At 55.0% G+C, this 19,196-nt stretch overlaps 1 protein-coding gene across 1 annotated transcript in view; it reads left to right on the top strand.

Annotated features, from left to right (window-relative positions):
* PTPRS (protein tyrosine phosphatase receptor type S) overlaps nucleotides 1–15,868 on the top strand; it is a 64,280-nt gene extending 48,412 nt beyond the window's left edge. Inside the window, exons 17-34 of the mRNA XM_060007524.2 lie at nucleotides 537–630; nucleotides 723–938; nucleotides 1,425–1,582; nucleotides 2,103–2,114; nucleotides 2,293–2,405; nucleotides 4,127–4,174; nucleotides 5,371–5,468; nucleotides 5,548–5,671; nucleotides 6,256–6,431; nucleotides 6,511–6,630; nucleotides 9,436–9,590; nucleotides 9,690–9,975; nucleotides 10,205–10,383; nucleotides 11,127–11,253; nucleotides 11,340–11,465; nucleotides 13,416–13,570; nucleotides 13,762–13,897; nucleotides 14,569–15,868. Of these exons, the coding sequence (XP_059863507.1) occupies nucleotides 537–630; nucleotides 723–938; nucleotides 1,425–1,582; nucleotides 2,103–2,114; nucleotides 2,293–2,405; nucleotides 4,127–4,174; nucleotides 5,371–5,468; nucleotides 5,548–5,671; nucleotides 6,256–6,431; nucleotides 6,511–6,630; nucleotides 9,436–9,590; nucleotides 9,690–9,975; nucleotides 10,205–10,383; nucleotides 11,127–11,253; nucleotides 11,340–11,465; nucleotides 13,416–13,570; nucleotides 13,762–13,897; nucleotides 14,569–14,637 (2,392 nt within the window). The 3' untranslated portion in view covers nucleotides 14,638–15,868. The remainder of the gene's footprint in view (nucleotides 1–536; nucleotides 631–722; nucleotides 939–1,424; nucleotides 1,583–2,102; nucleotides 2,115–2,292; nucleotides 2,406–4,126; nucleotides 4,175–5,370; nucleotides 5,469–5,547; nucleotides 5,672–6,255; nucleotides 6,432–6,510; nucleotides 6,631–9,435; nucleotides 9,591–9,689; nucleotides 9,976–10,204; nucleotides 10,384–11,126; nucleotides 11,254–11,339; nucleotides 11,466–13,415; nucleotides 13,571–13,761; nucleotides 13,898–14,568) is intronic.
* Nucleotides 15,869–19,196: the final 3,328 nt, after the last annotated feature.

The raw sequence follows: 19,196 nt of genomic DNA, 5'->3' as shown, positions 1-19,196 counted from the left end.
GGAGAGGAGGACTCTGGGAAGCAGGGAAAAATCGAGGATTACAAAACTGTGGGCATGGAAGCTGGGGTTTTGAAGGGTGTATAGGAGTTTGAGGAATACACAGTTGACCCTTGAACAGCACAGGTTTGAATTACATGGGTCCACTTATATGCGTATTTCTTTCAAGAAGTACAGACTACAGTATTACACAATCCAGGGCTGGTTGAATCCACAGATAGATAGAGAACCATGGATACAGAGGACCAACTGTACTTACATATGGATTTTTGACTGCGCAGGGGGTCGGCCCCCTAAACCCCCACGTTGTTGAAGGGTCAACTGTAATTTCACAGGGTAGGCTTTCTAGGCAAAAGGTACAGTATCATGAAAAGCCTGGAGGCTTGAATCAGGAACTATAGTCCTATGTGACTGGGGCCGTATGCCCAATGTATGAGCAGAAGGGAAGATTCAGAGAGGGTCGGCTCCCCATCTCAGCCCTAGATAGCATCCCTTGGTCATGCTAGTAGACAACCCCCCATGACTCCATCTCCTGATAGGAACTACTTCATTGTGATGGTGCCACTGCGTAAATCTCGTGGTGGCCAGTTCCTGACCCCGCTGGGCAGCCCAGAGGAAATGGACCTGGAGGAGGTAAGAGCCAGTGGGGCCCAGACAACGTCCCAGCTTTCGTGAGCCCAGTTGCTCGCAGCCAGGTTCGTGAGCAGCCCATTCTGTTCCCACAGCTGATCCAGGATATCGCGCGGCTGCAGAGGCGCAGCCTGCGGCACTCGCGCCAGCTGGAGGTGCCCCGGCCCTACATCGCGGCTCGCTTCTCAGTGCTGCCACCCACCTTCCATCCCGGCGACCAGAAGCAGTACGGTGGCTTTGACAACAGGGGCTTGGAGCCTGGCCACCGATATGTTCTCTTTGTGCTTGCTCTGCTGCAGAAGAGTGAACCCGTAAGTCCCAAATGGTGTCTGCCCATATCGAGCCACACCCACTGAGTGAGGCAGGCCAGTCCCTAGGGCCCTGACCTCAGAGCCAGACACAGATCCTCCTAACTGTGGTCAGAGTTGGGCAGAGGGAACGGTTTGAGGTTGAGGGTATGCCATAGGGAAGGTTTGTTAGAGGAAAGGACTTTGGAACTAGAGCTTTGACGGATATGTAGGAGTTCGGTAAAGAAAGGGCATCCCACAGTTTGCATGTGCAAAGGTCTGGGGTGCAAGAGGAGCAAAAGGGATTTCAGAGTGGCTGAAACAGAGTGAGGAAGAGGGAGAGTGAAGATTGGCAAGGTCCAGGCCTTGTAGGCCACCAGGGTCAGGGTTGGGGAGCTGTAGGAGGGTTTAGAGTAGGGGACGGACATGGATTTGTGTTTGAGAAAGACCCGTGTGGCCACCGTGAGGAGGACGGGCACTGATGGAGGTCCCCCCACCCCATTCCTGCAGACATTTGCGGCAAGCCCCTTCTCAGACCCCTTCCAGCTGGATAACCCGGACCCGCAGCCCATTGTGGACGGCGAAGAGGGGCTCATCTGGGTGATCGGGCCCGTGCTGGCTGTGGTTTTCATCATCTGCATCGTTATTGCCATCTTGCTCTATAAGAAGTGAGCCCCCTGCCCCGCCCCCCACTTGACAGGAGGGAAGGCTTCCTAAAAAAGGAGGGGGGTCTGGAAAGATCCAGGGAGGAACAGTCATCTCAGAGGATCATCGCAGAAGCCCTGTATGGTCCAGACAGGGAAACCAGGGCTCAGAGAAATTAAACCACCTGATCAAAGTCACACAGCCTGGGAAATGGCAGGGCTAGGGTTCCATGCCAGCCAGGGATTTGACTCCTGTTAAGTCTCGCGCTCCACTCGGCAAGATTTGGGGTGGGGGCTGCCTCTGTCCAGTTTAACGAGGTCACGTGGGACATGTCCCAGCTTAGAAAGGGAGGGCTGAGATGTTATTCCTTGTGGCGGGGGACCCACGCAGGAAGGATTAGCCCCATTTTCTGGAGGAGACCGAGACTCAGAGAGGGAAAGAAAGCCACCCACAGTCACAGAACAGGCCCTTGATGGCCAGCACACCCTCACCTGTCTTCTTTCTCCCCCCCAACTCCTCACCTATGTCTGTTTTCGGGAGCAGTAAGCCTGACAGGTAAGAACTGGTCCTGCCCTTTGGAGGCCAAGGAGGGGAACTGGGGTGGCGTCGTGCCTGTTGGGTGAGCGGGCGCCTGGCTGCTCCAGCCGTTGCACACGTGTCTGTGCGTGGTCGTGGGAACCCCAGTTGCGCGCAGCTGGGTCACATGTTCGCGTGTCTGCTTGCTCCTACAAAGTAAACGCAAGGACTCAGAGCCCCGCACCAAATGCCTACTGAACAACGCCGACCTCGCCCCCCACCACCCCAAGGACCCCGTGGAAATGAGACGCATTAACTTCCAGACGCCAGGTATGTGCTGATCCCAGGTGCCAGGGACGACAGTGACGGGGGAAGGGGAGAGGTAGCATAGGAAGAGAGGAAGCTGCCACCTCGGTGGATCCCGAGGACTGCCCCCACCGAACTGTGCTTGGTACGATTCAGTTCCCAATTCCCAAATTCCTCCGTGGCTTGGAACTGTCGTGGGTTGATTCTGCTTACGACCAAGGGAGGCTTTCGAAGAGTTGCCTTTAACTGGTGGCTGCTGTCTTCTCTGGGAGCTTAAAGGACACCTTCAGACAAAGACAAAAGCAAAACTTTTCCGAATCCTCATGTCTTTTGGCAGAAAGAGCTCTGCTTCTGTTCACACCTCTAGTTTTAAGGCCACTCAGTGGTGGGTGTTAGGGTTTTTCCCAATCCCCAGGGATGTGCCCCTAGCAAGGTGTAAGAATTCCGCCTCCACCACACTCTGTCTGTCTCTCCTCCATGGCCGCAGATGCTCATGTTCTCCCTGCCTCTTCATAGTTCCCTGTAGGTTAATAGGATTCAGCCTAGTTGCCTGCCATGCTTGGTGGGAGAACTGAATCAGGACCTTGCCCTTGATCATCTTCATGTGCAGTCATCCTCTCATTCCCTCACCTCCTCCCTCTTTTTTTTTTTTGCGGTACGCGGGCCTCTCACTCTTGTGGCCTCTCCCGTTGCGGAGCACAGGCTCCGGACGCGCAGGCTCAGCGGCCACGGCTCACGGGCCCAGCCGCTCCACGGCATGTGGGATCTTCCCGGACCGGGGCACGAACCCGCGTCCCCTGCATCGGCAGGCGGACTCTCAACCGCTGCGCCACCAGGGAAGCTCCACCTCCTCCCTCTTAACGGGCTCATGCCAGCTGCTTCTCACCAAATTAGGAATTTTTAACTTAACTGATGGCTGCTGTTCTCCTTATGAGCTCACAGCATGGTAACGTCTGTCTCTCTGCTTGCACCCAGCTCTTCACTTCTTGTCTCTGAACTCGTTCATATTAACTCTTTCCAACCAAATGGAGATTTTAAAACATTTATATTGAACTGATGGCTGCAGTCCTCTTGAAGGGCTCATGCGTATAGCCTTGCATGCTATTCCTAATGTATTTATTTCTCTCTCTTTTCTGCTGCTGGACTGTCTCATGTTAGTTCCATGTTTATCCAAACGAGGATTTTGATCATTTAACTGATGGCTGCAGTCCTCCATAAGAGATCATGAAAGGTCTCATGACACCCCTAATGTACTCCCTTCTCTTTCCTGTCTCTGGACCAGCCTATCTCAATTCTGTTTCCATCCAAATGAGGATTTTAAATGTGTGTGTTTAAGTGATTGGTGCTGTCCTCCTTAAAGGTCACGGCATGGGCCCGTATGTCCTTCCCCTGCCCCCAGGTTTCTCCCTCACCATCCTGCCTCTCCTCCAAAATCCCCTCTGCTGACCCCAACAGGGGACCCAAGGCCAGGTTGGTCTGGGTGGACACGTTGATAGAAGAGCCTAAGACTTTGGGATCTTTCCGAGGTCACAGCTGAAAATCAGGGCTGGCCGATGTCCAGCCGGAGGGAAGCACAGCAGCTGCCGTTGGTTCTCTGGTTGGGGCCCAGGCGGCCGTGTGTCCCTCACTCGTTGCTCTGCCCTTTGCGTCTGTCCGCCGGCTGCTGTGCGTGCACCCAGCGAGGGGCGGGGGGAGGTGGCCTCCCCCGCGTGTTTTCATTTATTTATTGTTTGCTGTTTCTGCAGATTCAGGCCTCAGCAGCCCCCTCAGGGAGCCGGGGTTTCACTTTGAAAGTTAGTTCCTGTGTCTCTCTGTTCTTAGCTTCCTTTCGCCCGTTTGTTTTCATCCTTGGTTTCTCCATCCCGCCTCCTCTCTCTCTGCCCACCTGTCCTGCGCTGGCTTCTCGAGGGGGGGCGGGGGTGTGGTCTGCCGGGCCCTGAGGTTTTGGGTTGTGACTGCATGTGTGTGTGTGTGTGTGTGTGAGAGAGAGAGAGAGAGAGAGAGAGAGGGAGGGAGTCTAGGTGAGACATGTATGTACATGTAAGTATCGCCCATGTGATAGGGGACCCACCAGTCAGATGGACACCAGCCTCAGACCCCTTAGATGTGGGCTCTGGGGCAGCACCCGGGGTGGCGGGGAACACGCAGGGGCTCAGACCAACAGTTCCTCACCAGCTGGCTCAGCACATCTTTATCGGTTTAACACCAGTGCTTGGGTGCTGGCGCATAGCCGTCAGCCTCCCTATATCTGCAGAGCGAATGTGTGAGCACACGCATGGCCACCAGGCCCCAGGAGAGGACGGGGGTCTGGCAGGCTCAGATATGGGGAGGAAAGAGCCAGGCCCACCCCATGACCTCCAGCCACCCCCCCCCGGGGGCTCCAAAGATAAGGGACGTCACCATCCCATGTACCAGATGAGAAAATGAGCCCTCAGAGGTCAGGGGTTCATGGCAGCTGCCCCGCCGTCCAACACACACATACCCCGTGTCTCCCCTCCCCGGTCCCTCAGCTCCACCTGGCAGGGGACTTTTGGGTCCCTCTGATCCCCCAGGGGCCGGAAGGGGTACCGGCCTCCCGCCCCTGCCCCAGGGATGGTATTTCCGAAAGCCCGGCCAGCTGCATCCGCTTCTTCATCTCTGTGTCACTTGCCTGCTTCACGAGGCACCAGGAGCTTGAAGTCCTGGGCGCGTTGACCCTTCCCCAGCCCCTGCATCCCCAGCTGGTTGCAGGGGGGCACTGGGGAGGGAGGCCACTGGGAGCTGGGGCTCAGCCCAGAGCCGCCGCCTCGTGCTCCCCCCTTCAGCCCCGCAGGCCTGGGGTCCCTGCCCCCACGGGGGCTGCCCTGAACCTTCCCCTCCCCGCCACTCCCTCTAACTGCAGCTCGTCCATTGCAGACTCACACTGTAGAGCACCCCCCCGCCCTCCCCCCCCGCCCCCGGGCTGGCCCCCGAGTGACCGGCCACGCGGTTGGGTCTTCTCTTCCCGCAGGCATGCTCAGCCACCCACCCATCCCCATCGCGGACATGGCGGAGCACACAGAACGCCTCAAGGCCAACGACAGCCTCAAGCTCTCCCAGGAGTACGAGGTGAGCTGGCCCCCACCTCCCACTCTCCCGGGCCCACAGACACCCACCCTGACACCCCCCCGCATCCCCTTCCCCGCAGTCCATCGATCCGGGCCAGCAGTTCACGTGGGAGCACTCAAACCTGGAAGTGAACAAGCCCAAAAACCGCTATGCCAATGTCATCGCCTACGACCACTCTCGTGTCATCCTCCAGCCCATCGAAGGTAGCACGCGGGGCCCCAGGCTCCGTCATGCCCAGCCTCGTTCCACAGAGAGCGCATAGACCCCATGCCTCCTCTTGGCCACGGGGCCAGGCCAGAGTGGACTAGCTAGGGGACGGGTGGGGAAACTGAGGCCTGGTTCAACGCTAGCCGGAAGCCACTGGGAAGTTTTAGATGTGTATTTAACTGATGGCCGCTGTCCATTACATATTTCCATCTATTCCTCTACATCAGTGACGCTCATCAGGGCAGTCCCACCACTCGGGACATTTGGCGATGTCTGGGGACATGTTTGTTGTCACGGCTTAGAGGAAGGGGGTGTTAGTGGTATCTAGGGTATAGAGGCCAGGGACGCTGCTCAATAACTTGCAACGCACAGGACAGCCCCCAGCATAGAATGATGCGGCCCCAAATGGCTATCGTGTCGAGGTGGAGAAACCACGAAGTACACGCCGCACGATTTCCTTGGGGACAGATTGGGGCAGTCCAGGAGGGCTTCCAGTAAGTGGGAAGTGGTGGACCAGGTGGAACCAGCCTAGAAGGACAGAGTGCCCCCACTGATCTCTGGCTTCTCACCCCGGCTGTAGGCATCGTGGGCAGCGATTATATCAACGCCAACTACGTGGATGGCTATCGGCGGCAGAATGCGTACATTGCCACGCAGGGGCCGCTGCCCGAGACCTTCGGTGACTTCTGGCGTATGGTGTGGGAGCAGCGCTCCGCTACCATCGTTATGATGACACGGCTAGAGGAGAAATCACGGGTGAGGCCTGGACCCTGTGGCCCCCAAGCCCTCGGCCGGCTCCAGCCCACACTCACCTCTGTTCTCTTACCTGGTACAGATCAAATGTGATCAGTACTGGCCCAACAGGGGCACGGAGACCTACGGCTTCATCCAGGTCACCCTGCTGGACACCATCGAGCTGGCCACGTTCTGCGTGCGGACGTTCTCCCTGCACAAGGTGGGGCCCAGGCCGGGACTGGGGGCTCTGGGGAGGGGGTGATGGGGGCGGAGGAGGAAGATGAGCTTCTGCCCTGGGAGCTCCCCATGGGACAGAGAAGAAACCATGTTGTCCCAGGCTGACCACATTCTCAGGTGGCCCACTTCATGGATGGGGACACTGAGACTCAGAGGGGAACAGCTCTTGTCTCCAACCCCTGCAGGAGGACAAGCCAGCAGAATCCTACTTAGCAGTGAACCTGCTGTCCCCTTGCCATCAATCCTCCTGCCCCACACACCAGGTCTTCCTTGCTCTCTGGCCTCACCCAGCCTGGGTTTACGGCAGGGTCCTGGCAGGGTCTTGGCCATGCAGTCAAGGGGCTTCCAGTCTTGGATGGAAGACACGGTGGGCAGTTGAGACTGGGGCAGAGGGAGTCTTTAGATATGTATTTAACTGATGGCTGCCGTGCATAACATGGTTCCGTGTGTCCTTGTACCTCAGTGGCTTTCAGTTGGGGCATTTTGCCATTCAGGGGACATTTGGCAATGTCTGGGGGCACTTTTAAAAGATTTTTTTATTGAAGTGTAGCTCATTTACAATGTTGTATTAATTTCTGTCGTCTAGCAAAGTGATTCAGTTATACATAAATATACATTCTTTTTCGTATTCTTTTCCATTATGGTTTATCACAGGACATTGAATACAGTTCATTGTGCTAGACAGTAGGACCTTGTCGTTTATTCATTCTGTATATAATAACTTACATCTGCTGACCCCAACCTCCCACTCCTTCCCTCCCCCAACCCCCTTCCCCTTGGCAACCACAAGTCCGTTCTGTATGTCCGTGAGTGTGTTTCTGTTTCATAGATAGGTTCATTTGTGTCATTAGATTCTGCATGTAAGTGATATTATATGGTATTTGTCTTTCTCTTTCTGACTTCGCTTAGCATGATCATCTCTAATGGCGTCCATGTTGCTGCAGGTGGCCTTATTTTGTTCTTTCTTATGGCTGAGTTGTATTCCAGTGTATATATGCACTACATCGTCTTATCCATTCCTCTGTCAGTGGACATTTAGGTTGTTTCCGTGTCTTGGCTATTGTGGATAGTGGTGCTGTGAACACAGAAGTGCATGGATCTTTTTGAATTGGGGTTTTGTCTGGATATATGCCCAGGAGTGCGATTGCAGGATCATATGGTAGCTCTGTTTTTAGTTTTCTGAGGAACCTCCATACTGTTTTCCACAGTAGCTGCGCCAACTTACATTCCCACCAACAGTGTTAGGAGGGTTCCCTTTTCTCCACACGCTCTCTAGCATTTGGTATTTGTGGAGTTTTTTAATGATGGTCATTCTGACCTGTGTGAGGTGGTACCTCATTGTAGTTTTGATTTGCATTTCTCTAATAATTAGCGATGTTGAGCACCTTTTCACGTGCCTCTTGGCCATCTGTATGTCTTCTCTGGAGAAATGTCTATTTAGGTCTTCTGCCCATTTTTCCATTGGGTTGTTTGTTTTTCTTGTCGTTGAGTCGTATGAGCTGTCTGTATATTTTGGAAATTAAGCCCTTGTCGGTCGCATCGTTTGCAGACGTTTTTGTACGTTGTCTTTTTGTTTACGGTTTCCTTTGCTGTGCAAAAGCTTGTAAGTTTAATTAGGGTTCCGTTTGTTTATTTTTGTTTTTATTTCTAGTGCCTTGGGAGACAGGGGACGCTTTTTAGTGTCATGCTGGGGAGCGGAGGTGCTCCTCGCACCACAGTGTTCCCCTGGCCGCCAGCCAGAGCCTCTCAACATTAAGCGTACATCTGGCCCAGGTGCCAGAAGACGGTCAACGGACACGAGGGGGTACAGATTTTCAGTTGATTCACACCTGAAGCACGCACTGTGTGTCAGACCCTTACCTGGGCATCAGGACACCCAAAGTGTCCTGCTCTCGTGGGACTTACAGTCTAGTGGACAAGACACAGACAATAAATATGTAAAATGACAGGAAATCTTACACATAAAACAGGGCAGAATAGAATGGGTAGTGGAGGACCTGCAGTTGGTGAGGAAGGGAGGAGATCTGGGGTAACAGCATTCCAGGCAGAGGGCACAGCCGTGCAAAGGCCCTGGGGCTGGACTGTGCCTGGGGTGTTTTAGGAACAGCCAGGAGTCCCGTGTGGCTGGAGCAGAGTGAGTGAGGGGGAGAGAGGGAGGCGGAGAGGGCAGGGAGGGGACGGGGCAGGTCGTGCAGGACGCTGTGGGCTGCAGGGGAGACTTGGGCTTTTACCCCCAGGGAGGGCTGTGGGCAGAGGAAGCAGAGGAGGGGCGGGACCTGACTTGGGTGCTCACCAGTGCCCTCTGTCTGCTGAGGCGGGAATAGACTGCGGTGGGGATGCCCGGGGATCAGGGTGACTGCTCTGGTCTGGATGGATGATGGTGGGGCTGGACCAGGGTGGTCCCCATGGAGGGGGCGAGTGAGAAGTGGGTGGGCTTGGGGTAGACTTTGAAGGCAGGGCTGACGGTGCTGACTGATGTCTTGGATGTGGGAAGGCGGGGGAGGGGAGTCAAGGGCGACCCCTAATTCCGGCCGGAGTGCGTGGAAGGATGGCGCCGCCATCAGCTGAGATGGGGGGAAAGGGTTTGGGGAGAAAGTGGGGGGCACAGTGCTGGCCGCGTTGAGCGTGAGATGCCAGTGAAACTCCCAGGCAGAGACACCCCCAAGCCCCGGGGCAGCCGGGCACCTGAGTCAGGCGCCCGGAGTAGTGGTGGTCTGGAGGTGTGCACGTGGCCCCCAGCACGTGGGTGATGGGCTGTGGTGACTGGCGGTGTCCCTTTGGCCCCCAGAACGGCTCCAGCGAGAAACGGGAAGTCCGGCAGTTCCAGTTCACGGCGTGGCCGGACCACGGGGTGCCCGAGTACCCGACGCCCTTCCTGGCTTTCCTGCGGAGAGTCAAGACCTGCAACCCGCCGGACGCGGGTCCCATCGTGGTCCACTGCAGGTACCCCTGTCCCAGTCCCCCTGCTCCCCGCTGCGCCCCGCCGCACCTACCCCACCCCCTTGCCCCGGGGGCCCCTGATGACCCTGCCTGTCTCCGCAGCGCTGGCGTGGGCCGCACGGGCTGCTTCATTGTCATCGACGCCATGCTTGAGCGGATCAAGCCGGAGAAGACGGTGGACGTGTACGGCCACGTGACGCTCATGCGGTCCCAGCGCAACTACATGGTGCAGACCGAGGACCAGTACAGCTTCATCCACGAGGCCCTGCTGGAGGCCGTGGGCTGCGGCAACACGGAGGTGCCTGCCCGCAGCCTCTACGCCTACATCCAGAAGCTGACCCAGGTGGAGCCCGGCGAGCACGTCACCGGCATGGAACTCGAGTTCAAGGTGGCCTGGGGGCTAGAGGTTGCTGTGGGCCGGCTGGGGGAGGGGGCTGAGCGGGAGACCGGAGTTCAGGGGACCAGAGGGTGGGGGGTTGGTGTTCCCCTACCTGCCAGGCCCCTGTTAGCGCCCTGGCTGGAAACACACAGCCCACCCCATCCCTGGGGAAAGCAGGTTCCCAGCCTGAGGCTGTCCTGATGGTGGCCCCCCGTCCCCTCGTCCCTCGTCCCCACAGCGGCTGGCCAACTCCAAAGCCCACACGTCCCGCTTCATCAGTGCCAATCTGCCTTGTAACAAGTTCAAGAACCGCCTGGTCAACATCATGCCCTACGAGAGCACACGGGTCTGTCTGCAGCCCATCCGGGGTGTGGAGGGCTCCGACTACATCAACGCCAGCTTCATCGATGGCTACAGGTACCTGCCCCTGGCCGCTGCAGGGGCCCTGGCCTTTGCCGGGCGATGCTGAGGCTCCAGAAAGGTCCCAGCCCTGCCCTCGGGGGGGCCTCCAGTCTTGCATGGGAGAGAGCTAGACGGACCTTGCCAGTCTCGGTCACAGCGGAGGTGGAGGGAATCTTTAGACATCTGTTTAAGTGACGGCTGCTGTCCGTAACATGGTTCTATCTGTCCTCCTCTATCAGAGGGTCTCAATCTGGGCAATTCTGCCACCCAGGGGAAATTTGACCGCATCTAGGGACGTTTGGATGGTCGTAACGGGAGTGAGGGAGGAGGATTACTGCTAGCATCTCGGGGTCAGAAGCCAGGGGTGTTGCTTAGCGCCCCACGGTGCACAGAACACGGCCCCGTCACAAAGAATCATGCAGTCCCGAATGTCGGTAGTGCCGAGGCTGAGAAACCCTGGCCGAGGGAGGCTGTTCCAAGGAGGGGGTACTGCCTGTGCATAGCCCTGGGGAGAGCTTGGCCTGTGCAAACAACGGAGATTAGTTTAATGGTACCTGAGTGCGGGCAGAGGAGGGACGCAGGACAGGTCAGCAGGCAGCCCTGCAGCCTCCTGGAGAAGCGGGAATCTATCCTCGGGCTGATGGTCTCTCCCTGTGGAAAATGGGATTATTTGGAGGGTTGAACCGGACAGGGAGGGAGATGATGCCTGGGCCGGGGTTTCCCCGTGCCCCTGGACTCACACACACCCCGCCCCGCAGGCAGCAAAAGGCCTACATCGCCACGCAGGGGCCGCTGGCGGAAACCACGGAGGACTTCTGGCGCATGCTCTGGGAGAACAACTCAACCATCGTGGTGATGCTGACCAAGCTGCGGGAGATGGGCCGGGTGAGCCGGGGGCCGCGGGGGAGAGGGGCAGGGGCGGGGCCAGGGGCGGGGGGCAGGGCTGACCATGGCGGCCGCCTCCCCAACAGGAGAAATGTCACCAGTACTGGCCGGCCGAGCGCTCCGCCCGCTACCAGTACTTCGTGGTGGATCCGATGGCGGAATACAACATGCCTCAGTACATCCTGCGGGAGTTCAAGGTCACAGATGCCAGGGTGAGTTTGGGGTCGGAGTGCTGGGAAGGACCAGAACCCGGGCCGGACCCTATGGGCTGCTCACCGTTCCGCTAGTGGTCCGGAGAGGGCTTCCCTAGTTGGGGGTAGAAGCAAAGGCCCAGGGGAAGGAGAAGCCCCCAGGGCTGGTTGGAAGAAGAGTGAGTTGGCCATTTGGACAGTCACTCCCACCACCGAGTGGGGGAAGAGAGGGCCTTGACCCCACGGCCTCCCCGTGGGACCGTGCGTCACACCACTCACTAGGGAACACGGCCCAAGGCGATCATGTTCAAGGGAGTGAGTGGGGCGTTTCCCTGGAAGCAACAACCCATGGGAGGGTAGTAGCGTTAGAGGACTGAAAGCGGGCTGGGGGAGAGGTAATGGATTGATGGTGCCGGGTGGTGGTCGACGGAGCCGTAGATGGAAAAGAGCAGAGAATCCACGGGTGGCGTGATGGGGCGTGGGAATGTCAGTCAAGATGTTGCCCGTGGATGGCAAAGCCCGATGGGTAAAGAGCATCGTTAGTCGTCATGCGTGGGTAGCGCATACAGTGCTGTTGGATTGGTGGAGTGGGGGGATTGGAGAATCAGTGGAAGATGTTGCTGTTGGGTGGTAGTGGAGGAAGGTGGTAAACAAGGATGGTGTTGGGCGGGAGGAAGGTGGGACTGGAGATTGGAACGTATGGATAACAGGATGGAGAATGCCAACAGAACATGGGTCACTACGGGTTAGTGAAGTGTGACGTGTTATCAGCAACGGGTGGAGGAAGATGAGGTTGGAGAGGGCAGATGTTTGGCTGGTGGCGGATGGAGACGATCAATGGGAAATGACTTTGGGGAGAGTAAAGAATGACGAACATTCAGCGATCAATGGTAGTAGACAGTGCTGCTGATGGTATAAGGTAGAGGAAGGTGGGGTTGGAGGAAGGAAGTGTTAGGTGGTGGAGGATGGAGACCATCAGGGTAAGACGGCATCACTGGATGGTACCATTTTGATGTAGAGACCGTGACTGGGAAAAGGTAGATGATGAGTAAAGGATGGTGGTGAACGTCAGTGGAAGATGGTCCTTAGAGGGGGGAGAGTGCTGAATTACTAGGGGCGGAGTATGGAAGATGGTACCATTGGGTCGTGATGAATGGAAGGTGGCAGAGAGCCGTGATGTTGGATGGCCCTGCTGGGTCGTGGGAAGATGGGATTGGCGAGAAGGATGGTTGAGTGGTAGGGATGGAGTACGTCAGCGGGAGGCGGCATCGTGGGATGCTCAAGGACTGAGTTACCCGCAGTGGATGGTGAAAGTTAGGAGGTAACGGTGTTGGGTAGCGCGGGTAGAAGGTGAGCTTCCAGTGGTGGCTGGTGGAAGATGGCGCCCTGGGGTGGTGAAGGATAGTAGATGCTGGCGCTGGTGGGTGTTCGAAGACAATGGGCAGTCAGTGGTGGGGGATGGAAGACGGCACCACTGGAAGGTGAGGGTACGGGGCAGTACTCTTGTACTCTGAGATGGTGCAGAGAGGAGGATGCCAGGGAGCTGGAGAATGGGACCAAGAAGGGCAGATGTTGGGTGCACTCTGGGACGGCACAGGATGGAAGACGGCAGACAGCAGTGGTGGATGGGATTGGAGCTGTGCAGAGAGGAGCAGTTTGGGGGTGGGGGGGTGAACGATGGCCATATAAGGTGGTGTCACTGGATGGTGAAGTTAGAGGATGAGCATGGCATCCTCGGGTGGTGAAGACGAGATTGGAGCATCTCAGTGAAAGATGGTGCCCTTAGACAGTGTAGGACAAGGAGTCGTCAGGGTGGATGGCAGAAAATGGGGCGGAGGATGGGGAAGGACGGAGGGTGGTGTTGGCTGGTGGTGGAGGATGGGACTTTGGCGAGGGTGGGAAAACAACCGTGACCGCCACTGACCTTGATAACAAGACTGGGCTCTCTCTCTTGCTCTCTCTCTGTTCCAGGATGGACAGTCCCGGACTGTCCGGCAGTTCCAGTTCACGGACTGGCCGGAACAGGGCGTGCCCAAGTCGGGGGAGGGCTTCATAGACTTCATCGGCCAAGTGCACAAGACCAAGGAACAGTTTGGCCAGGACGGCCCCATCTCTGTCCACTGCAGGTGAGCTGCTCCCTGAGCCCCGGCCCACGGCCCGGCTAGGGAAACCGAGGCCTCGTGAGGACAGCCTCAGGCACTCCCGTTTGGGCTCTTTCCATCCCTGGGAGGCATCAGAGCAGGAGGGACGGGAATCGGGCAGTTAGGTCAGGCTCCCCCAAGCACCCGCCCCTGAACTCCCACACTGTCCCCAACAGCGCCGGCGTGGGCAGGACGGGTGTCTTCATCACGCTCAGCATCGTGCTGGAGCGGATGCGGTACGAAGGCGTGGTGGACATCTTCCAGACCGTGAAGATGCTGCGGACCCAGAGGCCAGCCATGGTGCAGATGGAGGTGAGGGCGGGACGGGAGGCGGCGGCCGGGCCCCATGCCGGCGCTGGCCCGGGCCTCTGTTTTCTCCCCTGTGAGATGAGCACAGCCACCCTCCACTCTCTGGGTGCTTGTGGGTGGAAGGTCCTCAGCCCCTCCTGCTTTGGGCTGACCTGGGATGCGTCCATCCCGGCCCCAGAGTCACAGCAAGGTCAGGCTCAGCCAGGACCCCGGCACGGGCCACGAATCCTGAAGTGAGGCCCAGAGCAGGGAGGGGCTTCCTGCCATCGAGTTCACAGGGACATTTTAACAATGTCCTCCAGAGACCTCTGTGGTGGTCCAATGGTTAAGACTGCGCTCCCAATGCGGGGAATATGGGTTGGATCCCTGGTTGGGGAACTAAGAGCCCACATGCCGTGCGGCACGGCCAAAAAAAAGAAAAAAATTAAAAGCAAAAGAAACACCAATGTGCTCCAGACTCTCCCGTCTCTGGGGAGACAGAGCTGGAGTGGCAGCCTGCCAGCCCCCCGGGGGGGGTGTCGCAGGGCATGGCCGAGCGGCCGCGTCCTAAGAGATGAGAAGGCAGATGGAGCCCAGCGAAGGCGCAGGCTGCTCTGGGGGTCCCGGGGAGCCCTGGGCGGCTTCAGAGCAGGAGAGGCGCTGACAGAGGCCCACCCCTCCCCTCCCCCACGCAGGACGAGTACCAGTTCTGCTACCAGGCGGCTCTGGAGTACCTCGGGAGCTTTGACCACTATGCAACCTAGAGCCTTGTCGGCCCGGCCCGACTCCAGCGGCCCCGACGCCTCCCATGCCGGGCGGGCCCCGAGGCCTGGACCCCGGCGGCCGGGACAGGAGGCGGCGGCCGTGTTTCCGCAGGGTCTCCGGGAGCGACGCGGCCCCTCGAGCCCCCAACCCCCGCGTGGCCCCAGCCACCCCGCCCTGGACCGGCCGCCGCCTTCGCTACTCGGCACATTCCTCATTTCCTTCCAGAACGAGATTCCAAAACGAGAGATTCCGGGGTGGGGGGAGGGGGGAGGCGGTGAGCAAAAGGGGGTTCTTCCCCAGAACCGGAGAAGGGCGGGGGCTGTGAACTTGGCCCTCGTCCTTCCCCGGGGAGCCTTCCTGCCCCACAGCCTGGAGGGCGCCGGGGATGGGGACCCGATGCAGCTCTCTTTCGAACGCAGTGTAACTATCCAGTGACATTTCCTGTTTTTTTAATAGTGTATTTTTTTTTCCTTTTTTTTTTTTTTTTAAAGAAGAAACAAACGGGGGGAAAACAAAGAAGACTTGACAGTCAACGAATTTAAAAGGAAAAACTTGGCTTATTCCTATTCTGTTCACAGACAGTCAGTCTATTTTTTCACTGTAGCAGCCGTTCTCGTGTACAAGCTGTGTTGGCAGGCGTGCGCGGGCTTAAGCTTGCCCCTGTGGCTTGCTTTTTTTTTTTTTTTCCTACCATCTGAAGGTGTGCCTCACTCAAGAATAGGACCTTTTGCTCCTGATTTTTCTTTTTTTTTTTTTGCTTCTTTTATAATGAAATTCTCAGACATATCCAGAAGGGTGAGGGTGGAGGGCAGGGGGACTCGGGCCCACCAGCGTCAGGTCTCGAGCCCACGGGCTGGGCGCTGCCACAGAGGAGATGGCAGCGACCCCCCCCTCCCCGCAGCCTCAGCCCCCATCCCCCGGTCTCCTACCCCGAGGAGAAGGACTGAACAAAACGGGAGGTTCTCACTTCTTTGGGGAGAGAGAGGCCACGTGCTGCCCCAGATCAGGGACCCTTTCCGCCCCCTGGGACCATGGGGCAAGTTTTGGGGCAGAAGGATGGGATTTCCCCCCCCGCCGCCCCCACCCCTGAGCAAGTAAGTTTTTCTCTTTGTACAAGAGCAGATCTGCCGTTGCTTTCAACACTGTTTATTCAAACGGAAGCAGCTGGGTGGTTTTCCCACCTCTGTGTATGTAGATAAATCGACTTTGTATTAAAGGAAGATCGTCTGACCCCGGCCAGTGGTGGAGTCTTTGTCAAGCCCCCACCTCGTCTACCCCATCTCCCTGGGGCAGCGGGGGGCCTGGAGAGCTTGAACGCAAACCCCAAGCCCTGGCCCTGCAGGGGCTGCCTCATTGATAATAGTTACTCTTGTTGATAACTGTGACCACCACTGAGCATCTACCATGGGCCAGCCCTCTGAGGTGGGAGTCAACCCAATTTATAGATGAGGAAACAGAGAGGGCAGGCACCAATGCAAAGTCACACAGTGGTTTGAAGTGGACCTGGGATTCATACCCCAGCCAGTCTCATCCACAGCCCACAGAAGGGTCAGTGATAAAGCTGAGTTCATGGAGGGCTATTCTTCCCCACGCTCTAGGCCACCCAGTGAGTGGACCCTACTCTGAGCCAGAGTCAGACCCTGGAGGATGGAGGGCGAGCCGTTCTGGGTCTACAGCCATGCTTGGGGCCCTTCCCCATCTGGCTTAAGACCCTGAGATGGATGAAAGATTCCCCCTGTTCTCACAGAGATGCTCCAGGGGTGAGAAGAGGGTCTTAGGGAAGGGGCCCAGCCTAGGAAAGGGTGGGGTCATCCCTTTTAGACGCAGTCAGATCCGGTAGTCAGTAAGTAAATCAAAAAAGTGATCACCACCATTAATAAGCTCAAATAGATTTACCAAACCTTATATCCCCACCCCTAAAATTCTCAAACACATATGGAACATTTATAAAAATCATCGTTAAAACCAGCAGTGGAGATGTTCATAAATTTCAAGGAACAAATATTAGACAAGATAACCTGATCTTGGCCCCAGGATTAGATTCTGTAATAGTTAGACTCCCCTGAAAAGGCCTACAATGAGAAATTTTAAAAACATGTTTCTAAACGAGGCATGAGTTAAAGAAGGAATCGACATAGAAATTACAAGAAACTGAACGATTCAGATAGTACCTTGTGTAATGAAACCTGTGGGATGCAGCCAAAGGGATACCCAGAGGAAAACCATAGCCTTGAACATGTTGATAAGAAAACAAATTCTGAGAACAAGTCCACTTTTAAAATATATGAACCAAACTTTCAGTTCAAGTAACTAATTGGGCATGACTGAGGTTCTTTTGCATTAACAGAATAAAAACCTTTCTTTAAAAACAGCATAATAGATAAGTCTTGGGCAAGTACAGTCAAGAAAAGAGAGCATTCAAGTCCAGGAACATGGGGGAAAAACTACAGATTGAGGCTTTTTTAAAATTGTGAGATGAGTATCAGGGGAGACAAGCAGGAAAGACAGTAGAGAGGGGGAGGGATAGTGGGAGTGACAGCAGAGCTGACATGGGAAAAAAGTCCCTCACTCTCCCCCTGTGGGATGGTGGGAAGAGCAGGCAGTAAAGAGAGGAAGGTGAAGAAATAGCATGTAAAGGACTACATTTAGTAGCCTCTGAGTTCTGAATTCAAGAAGTAGTGGAGGGGTCCTCTTCTTAGTAATAGACTGGGGGACCAAAGGGATAGAAAAGTCAGAGTCTAACCCAAGCCTGGTCCTACCTAAATTATCCAAGACTTTATCAACAGGCTTCTCTGCCCATAGGACTTCTACTCAGTCCTCAAAGCCCAGTACTAAAAGCTCCTCTAAGAATGCATCTCTCATTTCCCTTCTCTGTTTCACTCAAGCCCACTGAGGCTAAGGTGTCTGAATAGGATCTACCTTGCCCTCCTTGAGTGTGTGACCCTTAGCTCTGAGGTTCCTCCCTTGGGATGCTCATGGCTACAGTTGGGGGTAGGTGGTGGCAGACGGGGATTTATCTGACGAATTCCTGGAAGAGGAAGGCCCTGAGGAATTGCCTCAACCCACTAACAGGCACACCAAGACCTTGACCCTCCATAGGATTCCGTAACAGCCATCCCCCATTTATTGGGCATTTACTGTATGCTTGGCTCGTACAATCTCAATCCTTCTGACAGTGCACCAATGGACAGGTGGGAAAACAGGCTCAAATGGGCCAGGTTTCTCACCCAAGATCACACAGATGGTAAGTAGTGGAACCTGGACGTGGGCCCAGATCTGGCCAGTTCCCACAGTGATAGTGAGAAAGTTCAAGACATCTAGGAGCTCCTCCAGACCACGGTCACATCAGCACCAAGCTGAGAGGGACAGGGTCCTAGAACAGCCCCACCTCCCATCAGCAAGGACCTATGAGGGGCCCAAGCATTCTAGTGCTCTGGAAAGTGCAAATACCCTAAATACACACTTTGTCCCTAACGAATAACGTCACTTTGAAATGTTTAAAACTAAAATACCCATGAGGAGAAACGAACAGAACTACAGTGATGCTGGATGCTGACGCTAACTCAGAAATGGAAAGACCAAACTGACAAAATAATAAGGATCTTGAGATGAATAATGCAATAGCAAACTCGAGCAAATAGATACGTACAGGACTATGTGCCCAGCAAATAAAGAATGTATGTTCTGTCCAAACACTAAGAGCCCATGGCCAAAAATAGGACCATGAATTAGACCATTAAAAAAAAAAAGTTCAGGCTTCACTCACTAGCCACAATGCAATAAAATTACAAATCAGTGACGACATGTAGCTCCTCAAATTTACATAGGTGGAAGTGTTAACAAATGAGTCAAAGATAAGCCATACATAAATTACAAAGCATTTAGAACTGAAGGATAAGACAACTGCAAATTAAAACCTTTGGGATGTAACCAAACATGTACTCGGAGGTAAATTCAAAGTTGTAAGTGCATTTATGGAGGGAGGGAGATCACTGCATATAAATGAAATATGTAGTCAAAGAAAGTACTCGGAAAATACGTAGCCTTGTATGAATTTATGAGGAAAATAACTGAAAATAAACTAGTTAAGCTTTCAACTCAAGCACCCACAAAAGGACAAACCCAAGGAAAGTCAAGGGAAAACATTATTAAGAAAATCTGAAATTAATGAAACGGGAAAGTACAGTAACAATAACAGAATAATATAAAAAGCCGGATCTTTGGAAACACCCATAAAAGAGGTAGACCTTTGGCAAGAAGACAGCACAAATAAATGTTAAGGATGACAGAGGGACCAACAGTTCTTACAAGGGAGATATTTTAAAGGATGAGCACATACTACATATATACTTTATACCACTAACTGTATAAATGATAAAATAGCAAAAAATCTAATAAGAAAACCAAGTCATTAAAAAGTGAATAACCTTCACAAACATGGAAATGATGGTCAAAGATCTAGCCGCCGTACCAGGCACCTTCCCAGATGGTTTTTCAGGCGAGTTTTGCCAAATCTTCAAGAAAAAGATGATTTGCATCTTTTATAAGCTATGTCAGC

Source organism: Delphinus delphis, chromosome 3 (genome assembly GCF_949987515.2).
Source record: "Delphinus delphis chromosome 3, mDelDel1.2, whole genome shotgun sequence".
NCBI classification, from domain to species: Eukaryota; Metazoa; Chordata; class Mammalia; order Artiodactyla; family Delphinidae; genus Delphinus; species Delphinus delphis.
Note: the sequence above shows the minus strand (reverse complement) of the source record. Positions and strands in the feature narration are given on the sequence as shown.